General features: G+C 42.8%; 2 protein-coding genes across 2 annotated transcripts; both read left to right on the top strand.

The window, feature by feature from the left end:
- The first annotated feature begins 4,336 nt into the window (after positions 1-4,336).
- rpp14 (ribonuclease P/MRP 14 subunit) lies at positions 4,337-8,536 on the top strand. The gene is made up of 6 exons (XM_080000587.1): positions 4,337-4,370; positions 4,870-4,950; positions 6,681-6,765; positions 6,847-6,923; positions 7,968-8,046; positions 8,401-8,536. The coding sequence occupies exons 2-6, from the start codon at positions 4,877-4,879 to the stop codon at positions 8,455-8,457; spliced, it is 372 nt and encodes a 123-aa protein (XP_079856713.1). The 5' UTR covers positions 4,337-4,370; positions 4,870-4,876; the 3' UTR covers positions 8,458-8,536.
- Positions 8,537-8,624: 88 nt separating this feature from the next.
- On the top strand, positions 8,625-9,735 carry LOC307230298 (hydroxyacyl-thioester dehydratase type 2, mitochondrial-like; the record flags this gene model as incomplete). Its single annotated transcript, XM_080000586.1, has 1 exon — positions 8,625-9,735. One exon carries the CDS (start codon positions 8,625-8,627, stop codon positions 9,063-9,065), a length of 441 nt encoding a protein of 146 aa, XP_079856712.1. The 3' UTR covers positions 9,066-9,735.
- Positions 9,736-9,923: the final 188 nt, after the last annotated feature.

Below are 9,923 nucleotides of genomic sequence, written 5' to 3' on the forward strand. Positions count from 1 at the left end.
GGTCACTACAGACCTACTGGTCACTACAGACCTCCTGGTTCCTAACATAGTTACTGGTCACTACAGACCTACTAGTCACTACATACCTACTGGTTCCTGACAGACTTACTGGTCACTACAGGCCTACTGGTCACTACAGACCTACTGGTTCCTAACAAACTTACTGGTCACTACAGTCCTACTGGTTCCTAACATACTTACTGGTCACCACAGATCTACTGGTCACTACAGACCTACTGGTTTCTCACAAAAGTACTCGTCACTACAGGCCTCCTGGTTCCCAACATACTTACTGGTTACTACAGACCTACTGGTCACTACAGACCTACTGGCCCCTAACATTGTTACTGGTCACTACAGACCTACCGGTTCCTGACATTTACTGGTCACTACATCCCTACTGGTTACTACAGACCTCCTGGTCCTAACAAACTTACTGGTCACTACAGTCCTACTGGTTCCTAACATACTTACTGTTTACTACAGACCTACTGGTCACTACAGACCTACTGGTTCCTGACAGACCTACTGGTTCCTGACATACTTACTGGTCACTACAGACCTACTGGTTTCTCACATACATACTGGTCACTACAGACCTACTGGTTCCTGACATACTTACTGACTGCTACAAAGCTACAGACTGCCCCGGGAGTCGTACCACCACGCTGTGTCTACTTGTGGTGCTATGCACCAGCACCAGACCGTCCTACTGTCTGGTTTAAGCCTTCATAGTGTGGGAGTACATCAGCGTGGACTCCTCCTGTCCCTTCTCAAGGTTTCTCTCTCTTTCACCCAAGAGCGTTTCCTTGCCCACATGGGGACGCTGTTGATTTCTACCTGAAGTGTGAATCCTTTTGAGATTATTCTGCTCAAGGGATGTAGAAATAACATTGACTTGACCAGTGTACTGACCAGATTCCCCCCCACCTCCAGTTGCTGGACGTCTCCGGTGCGTCTATGCTGCAGGCGGGGTGTCCAGACTGCCAGGTGGTGCTGTTGGACGAATGTGGTCACAGTGTGCCGACGGAGAAGTCCAGGGAGCTGGCCAAGCTAGTGGTCAGCTTCCTGTCTAGACAGGAAGTCAGTGTCAAAAAGCTCTGCTAAGGACCTGAAGGAGCCCGGAGGAGGATTGGCGAGGTGTGATGAGGTGAAAAGGAAGCGGTCAGGACATCACCTTCCAGTTTCCTCAGTTTATCAGAATCATTTTATGCATATATTACAATTATAATATTATAATAACTACTATTATAAGCCTGTGATTTCAATTCAAATAAAATTCAGTCAGTAGGTCTCAAGCAGACAGTAGGGCTGTTGTGATTAATAATTATTGATCAATGAAAGTATTATTATTATTATTATTATTATTATTATTATTAATAATAATAATAATGTATTTAGTTATTTAACCAAAAAAGACAATGTTTGGAAACCCCATTCTTACAAAAACAGTTTGACATTTTTAATGCATGTATTAGTGAACGTAAGACACCTTCATAAAGGTAAATAAAGAAATGATTCACCTCCATCTTGTGTTTTTACCATTTTTTCTCTTCCATTAAGTTTTGTCAGAAGTGTTTTTTTCACAGTATTTTTCTTTTGAATTTTCTTTTGGAATATTGTGACTGACTTCAAGGGCTAAATTTTTGAACAATGGCTTCTTTATTGTCTTAGACTTTCGACTATTTTTTGGCATCGGGAACAATAACAAAACAAACTTTGAAATTACTTAGCACAACAATAATAATATGTTAATGTTACTTTATAAATATAATAAATACATGTTTGTTTAAATTAGTACTTCATTGTATTTCTTCTGTTAATAATCTACAATTGTAAAATGCACTTGAATAGATGACTTGTCTATATTGTAACGCAAACAACATGAATGAAGGTTGCTAAAGGTTGCTGGTTGGATCCCAGGCTCCTCCTGCTAGCATGCTGTAGTGTCCTTGAGCAAGACACTTAGACCCCTAATTGCTCCTGATGGCTGCGTCCGTCGCTGTTTGAATAATTGTAAGTGGCTTTGGATAAAAGCGTCTGCTAAATGCATTTTAATGTAATGTAATGTAATGTAATGAATGAACTTTAACATTCATTTGGAATTAGAATTATTGTGGAAGAACTTGTCAGTACTGAACACGTTGTGTCTTTTCATTGAAACCTGTGACGTGTATGTGTAGGAAACTGTTTATAGATTAAGTTTCACTAAAACAACCATTTCTTTTTGATTTAAAACCAAACCTTGTCATTGTTGTTACTTACCTTGTTGTGTGTAAGTACATGTGGAGTCTCAGTGACGGAGGTGACGTTGTGTCTCGTGTGTGTCAATGATGACGTATTTAAGAAGGTTTACGTCTTAACGGAGATTTACCGTCGTAGTGGAATTGATGTCATTTTAGTGGTGACTTATTTTCTTGAATCATATTTTCAATAAGATACGCTTCCATAAAATACCAAAAACGTGATTAACGGTATTTCTGTGGGTAATTACCATTGCACGGCTTCTATTTTTCCGACGCCTCGCTGGATCTTGAACGCATCAGTCAGTCGTACTTTAGAGTGTATTCAACTCGATGTGGTCACGAGTTCCTTTTCGTATTTTTTTCATGATTCCAGTAAAGTAATGGAACCAAAGAGATAAAATATTAATCTAACAGATCAACAGATATCTACCTGGTAACAAAGTACATAAATACACACGTAAACATTTAGTTTGTAATCTCTAACCACTACAGAGTGACAGAGTCTACACCGCACACTGGACACGGTCCAACGTACATTCTGAACCCGAACCTGAACATTTATCATAAATAATATGATGTCATAAAGCGTCTTACTGTAAATGTCATTTATAGTCAATAATATGATGTCATTAAGCAATGTACTGTAAATATAATTTATAGTAAATAATATGACGTCACAAAGCGTCTCACTGTAAATCTCATTTGTAGTAAATAATATGATGATGTCATTAAGCGTCTTACTGTAAATATAATTTATAGTAAATAATAAGATGATGTCATTAAGCGTCTTACTGTAAATATAATTTATAGTAAATAATAAGATGATGTCATTAAGCGTCTTACTGTAAATATAATTTATAGTAAATAATAAGATGATGTCATTAAGCGTCTTACTGTAAATATAATTTATAGTAGATAATAAGATGTCATTAAGCGTCTTACTGTAAATATAATTTATAGTAAATAATATGATGACATCATAAAGCATCTTACTGTATATATCATTATAGTAAATTATATAATGACATCATAAAGCATCTTGTTGTATATATCATTATAGTAAATAATATGATGACATCATAAAGCCTCTCACCTTAAATCTCATTGACAGTAAATAATATGACATCATAAAGCATCTTACTGTATATATCATTATAGTAAATAATATAATGACATCCTAAAGCATCTTACTGTATATATCATTATAGTAAATAATATGACGAGATCATAAAGCGTCTCACCGTAAATCTCATTGACAGTAAATAATATAATGACATCATAAAGCGTCTCACTGTAAATCTCATCTCCTTCATTTTGTTTATGAATAGTGGCGTGTCAGTCAAGCAGGAGCAGCTGAATATTTCGGGTCATATTTTTGGCTAATATCTGCTCCGTATGTGAATGGATTTGGATGAAACTTCAATCACAAGATGTTTGTGACATACCGGCTTAAACGACACCTCAACCGTGTCGGTAGCTTCCGTCATTGTTGTGTTGCAGATAGTTTTATCCCTGTTGTGGATGCTTTGGCTTTGGATGACTTAGTTTGTAGCTTCTGTCGTTCTTCTGTTTCAAATAGTTTGAGCCTGAATAATTCATCGATTTTTTTCCCAAGCAATTACAATAGGAGACTCCTAATAATAATAGTCATAAGAATGGTATATATATATATATATATATATATATATATATATATATATATATATATATACACACACACACACACATAATAACATTGTTTGATTTGCAGAATTTTTTGGGGGGTGGTATATATATTTAAGTGAAAGTTATTTTTTCAAGGAATCCGTTCTGACTCAGACTTCATTCATCCTCCACTGATGCTACAGTAAAGTCTTTCAGACCCTGAACAGAATGGAACGAGCGCTCGGGTTGTTTTCGTCATCACCACGTCATGTGGAGACTGCAGTGCGCCCTGTGGCCTCCGGGGGCAGCGTCGTTTACCGTCACGCTTCAGTTCACGCTCCAGACCAGCGGGCGGCGCTGATGCGTCTTGAAGCCGTTTGACAAGCGCTGTGAGACGGAAGAAGACAGGACGCGTTCTGCGCATGCGCAGTGCAGCAGGCGAGCACGCCGTGAAGGAGCAAAGCGACGCGTCGTTCAGCGGTGAGTTGTGCTGCCTGCTTCTGCAATAAGTAACAACATTATGACGTAAATAACAACATTATCACGTAAATAACAACATTACGTAAATGATAACTAATAAGTGAAACTACTTCAATGTCTACTTTACTATCTAGCTGAAAGAGGAGCAGGTTAGCTGCTATCTGACCAAGTTCCATGAAGTAAACTACCTGGTAGTAATCCTAACAACCTGGGGGTAGTAATCCTAACAACCTGGGGGTAGTAATCCTAACAACCTGGGGGTAGTAATCCTAACAACCTGGGGGTAGTAATCCTAACAACCTGGGGGTAATACTAATAACCTCGGGGTAATATTAATATCAGGTAAGTTAATACTGAATGTTACTTTTATTCTCATATTAAAATGTTTGTCTTTTATGTTTTTTTTTTGCTGCTGTGACTCCTGGATTTCCCCAGAGGATTTAATAAAGTTTTTTTGTGTCTGTCTCTCAATCCATCTGTCTGTCTGTCTCTCCCTCAGCAGTAGGATGCCTCAGTCAGAGGAAGGATCCAGAGTGGTGTTGAAGAACGCTTCAGGTTTCCACTACATCAGAGTCTGCCTGTCAGTCCACTGATCAATACATCGTTTACTGAGAAATTTAATGACAGATAAATGTCCCAACTGCCTTAACTGAATAATAATAATAATAAATAAATAATAATATAATAATTATATTATAATAATCATATAAAAAAAATAATAATCATATAAAATAGTAATAATAATAACAATAGGTACGTATTACACTGAATGTTCCTCTTGTGTTGTAGAGTTTAAATATCCATGAAGAACAGTGTTTTAAATATTACCATCGTTCCTGGATCACGCAGTGTGGAAACACAAGAAAGGGACGCTTCCTCCAAAGGTTCTTAGAACTTCCTGCGGTGCCAAGAGGCTTCCTGTGACCCATTCATAGTTTTCAAGGTTTTGTAAAACGCAGCAGGAGTCACAGTTTTCAGCATTTCCATGAAATGCAGCGTGGGCTTGGCAAGGCTCCAGAATAACTCCTTTTACTGCTGTCCCTAAACCAAAATACAATTTTAACTGTCCCAAAGTAAATGTTAGTTGTTATTATTGGCATAATAAAACACTATTAAAATGTTGAAGAAATAAATAATTATATTTATTTTGCTCTGTTTAAAGAAATAGTAATTATTAAAATAACATAATTTTAGATTTTTATTAAAGAAAACACAGAATGACTGTTGTAAATTCGAATATTTATTAAAAGATTTTTACATGAATGAAAACAGTATTGTTGTTAAGGTCATGCACAGTGAAATGTCACATTCACATCAGATATTATATATTATTGTCTGATAGTATCCCATGTTAACTGATGTTTCTGCTTTGTTTTGATATTACCCTCTGCCCATATCAAATTATTCAAATCAAATAAGAAAATAACTATAATATAAAAATATATGTATTTAGATCGTCTTAATTCAATAACAAGAATTTTTTAATGTATTTGAATATTTCAGAAATAAAAGGAAATCAATTCCATGTGAATTGTTTCAGTAAAGCTAGAGGGCTAATGAGCTAGCATTAGCTTTGGCATGGGTTTCCTATTGTTTCCTTTGGGCTGGCGGCTAGAAGGGCTAACGGAGCTAAGCATGGAGCCCGAGAGCAAGCGATGGAGCCGGAAAACAACTTTGCTGCGCCACAAAGCCCCGCCCGCAACACTGCACTGTGGGTGAGAGGAGGCGGGGCTATGTGGGTGGGGAGTAGAGAGAGGGAGCGAGTGCAGCTGGTGCTGGATGATGATGTTTGTTTTGGCCTGGTGGCTGATACACACACAAACATCCCTTTGGTCCTGGAGAACATCTCTGTTCGTCACAAACACATTTTCTTTCGTCCCCGGGACGAAGGGACGCTGTTCGTCTGGAGCCCCGCTCGGGTCGTCCGTCTACCCGGGTCGCCTGCCAACACTGTGCCGTCCCAGTCGCCGGACGGGAAGCGGTTCCGAGAGACGGAGCTTGGACTTTCGTCACAACTTTGGTGATGATGTCACAAAGCGCTCCTCAAATGAATGACACGACCACAGTTTTTCACTCATTTCTGCTCCAAATGTAGATGATATTGATCAAACTTGAAAATCGAGATGTCTGAAACATCCTGGTTCTAACCACACTTGGGGGGGTTGTCGTGTTCCAGCTTGTGTTTGAGTGTTTCAGCTTGAAAAACGCTGAAAAAAATGGCGAGCAATAACAATGGGGATCAAGCCCTAATAATAATAATCATAACAAGCATCATTATAACATTGTTCTTCTGTGTGTGTGCATGTGCAGTGTGCTGCAGAACCAGCAAACCAGACTCAGCGCTGTTGAGCTGAAGCAGCTCATCTTCACTGGACTGAGGAGCCTCTATGGAGAGGTGGGCGGGGTCAAGGATCAGACAGTGTCTGTGTCTGTGCGTGCTGAGTCAGACAGTAACCTGTAGTGTGTGTGTGTCCAGGTGGGGGCGGCGTTCCCCTTTGACCTCTTGACCTTCGATGAGGACACTCAGACGGCTGTGCTGCGGGTGTTGAGCAGGTCCAGGACCAGCCGTGCTTTTATTTTCATATTGGAGGTCGTATCTCGGGGGTTGTGTCTCAGGGGTCATGTCTCGGGGGCCGTATGTCAGTGGCTGTATGTTTGGGGTTGCGTCTCGGAGGCCGCATATCGGGGGTTGTGTCTCGGGGGCCGTATGTCGGGGGTTGTGTCTCGGGGGCGTATGTCGGGGGTTGTGTCTCGGGGGCCGTATGTCGGGGGCCGTATGTCGGGGGCCGTGTCTTGGGGGTTGTGTCTGGAGGGCCGTATGTCAGGGGCTGTATGTTTGGGGTTGTGTCTCGGGGGCTGTATGTGGGGGTTGTGTCTCGGGGGCCGTATGTCGGGAGTTGTCTTGGGGGCTATATGTCGGGGGCTGTATGACGGGGGTTGTCTCGGGGGCGGTATGTCGGTGGCTGTATGTTTGGGGTTGCGTCTCGGAGGCCGCATATCGGGGGTTGGGTCTCGGGGGCCGTATGTCGGGGGTTGCGTCTCGGGGGCCGTATGTCGGGGGTTGCGTCTCGGGGGCCGTATGTCGGGGTTGTGTCTCGGGGGCCGTATGTCGGGGTTGTGTTTCAGGGGCCGTATGTCGGGGGCCGTATGTTTGGGGTTGTGTCTCGGGGACCGTATGTTTGGGGTTGTGTCTCGGGGGCCGTATGTCGGGGGCTGTATGTTTGGGGTTGTGTCTCGGGGGCCGTATGTTCTGCGTTGTCTCGGGGGCCGTATGTCGGGTGTTGTCTTGGGGGCTGTATGTCGGGGGTTGTGTCTCGGGGGCCGTATGTCGGGGTTGTGTTTCGGGGGCCGTATGTCGGGGGCCGTATGTTTGGGATTACGTCTCGGGGGCCATATGTTTGGGGTTGTGTCTCGGGGGCCGTATGTCGGGCGTTGTCTCGGGGGCCGTAAGTCGGGGGTTGTGTCTCGGGGGCCGTATGTCGGGGGTTGTATGTTGGGGGTTGTGTCTCGAGGGCCGTATGTCAGGGGCTGTATGTAGGGGGCCGTGTCTTGGGGGTCTTATCTCAAGGGTCTTATCTGGGGCCCCTACCTCCTCAGGGGTCTGGTGAGGCTGTGGAGCTCGCTGACGCTGCTGGGATCCTTCCAGAAGGAGGCCTGTGCCTTCAGGGTGCTGCAGGTCAGTTCTGCTGTTGTTGCACCTTGATTTACAATAAGTTGATGATTTATTACAGTGGAATGAGCACAACACGTCAACAAAGACATGAAAGTACAGTACATGACCAATCTGTAAAAACAACTTATTAAACACTTTATTCTTCTCCTTACTAATAAACAATAAATATAGACCTAAAATGACTTAACAATGAAGTTGGTAATATATAGTAAACCTAAAAACTACCTGGAACATTTTGCCAAGTACAACAGACGTAAAATAAAAACAATAAGAAATAAAATGAACGTACAAATGTGTCATGTACAATAAATGAATAAAGTACAAAATCAAATCAAATAACAAACTGCTCCTTCTCAGGTGTCTCCTTTCCTGCTGTCACTGTCAGCAAACAGTCGAGATCTGGAGCTGGACTGACACACACAGTAACACACACACAGTAACACACGCACAGTAACACACACACACGCAGTAACACACGCACAGTAACACACACACAGTAACACACGCACAGTAACACACACACACACACGCAGTAACACACGCACAGTAACACACACAGCAACACACACCGTAACACACACATGTGGTGCAGAGTGTTGCTGATGCCCCGCCCCACCCCCTCCAGCAGGGGGCTCCACGTGGGCGAGCGCGCCTCGCTCACACAGTCCTTCACCTCGCAGCAGGTGGCGCTGTTTGCGGCGCTGACGGGCGACGCCAACCCGCTGCACCTGGACGCCGCCTACGCCGCCGCCACCGCCTTCCGGCGCCCCCTGGTGCCCGGCGTGCTGCTCAGCGGCCTGGTGGGGGCGCTGCTCGCCGCCCGCCGCCCCGGCTGCGTCTTCCTGCGCCAGAACCTGCGCTTCCCTGCGCCGCTGCACGTCGGCCAGGAGGTCGTTGCCACGGTGACCGTACGCAGGGTCAAGATGGCCGTCGCCTTCGTGGCCGTGAGCTGCACCTCCAGGGACCGGGTGGTGATGGAGGGGGAGGTAGTGGTGAAGGTGCCAGAGGAGGAGGAGAGGTAGAGGAGGAGGAGGTCGTTGACAAGCAGCCTAGAATCTCCCAGAGACTATTTGTTCAAAAAAGAAGATAGAAATAAAAACACTTTTCTCCTTCTGGAGTTGTTTCCATGGAAACGGGTTCCCGGTGACGCCGCTTGTTACAGTCACTTCCAAATGCTCCTCCTGGAAACATTGTTATTGTTTAAATTTCACTGTTGATTACAAGTGTACAAGGTAAACAAAGTCCAGGGGGAAAGCTTCTATTACCCAGCATGCACTGCAGGTTCCTTCTGCTCTCTCCTTAATGGAGGATCAGTTTAATACTGTACATAGTTTATATTTATATATGATACTTTATTCAACCCTGAAGGGGAATGACAATGTCCCAGCACCTCACAGCAAAACAATGGAAAGTAATACAAACGATAGAATAAAAATATAGAAATGAAATGTTAATATCTGGAGAAAAGGTGAAATATACAATAAACCTCATCCATTCATTTGTATACATTTGTATATCTGATGTCATATAGATCGGTTATGGTACATATCAGTTTACAGCGCTCCACTAGTTGTTCGTTTACATAATGTACGTCACGTTTGATGGCCACATTTGATGACGTCAGAGTGGGGTTGATGACGCCACAAGGCTTCTGATTTGATGCCAAATGTCAAAGTAAAAATGTTCCATCTCTGCGGGGGCTCAGCTCTTATTTTGAAAACCAAACGGAAGTGAACGTGGAAAGTCTTTAAAGTCTTTAAAACGCGTCAAATATATTTGAAAACTCTTTTATTTGGTGTCAAATGTTTTTTCAAAACATTTTTTTTTCATTTCAAATGTGGCTATTCCTGTTCGTACGCCGCCGCTGGTGAGCTTTTACG

The sequence above is a fragment of the Zeus faber genome (assembly GCF_960531495.2).
Source record: "Zeus faber genome assembly, chromosome: 5".
NCBI lineage: Eukaryota > Metazoa > Chordata > Actinopteri > Zeiformes > Zeidae > Zeus > Zeus faber.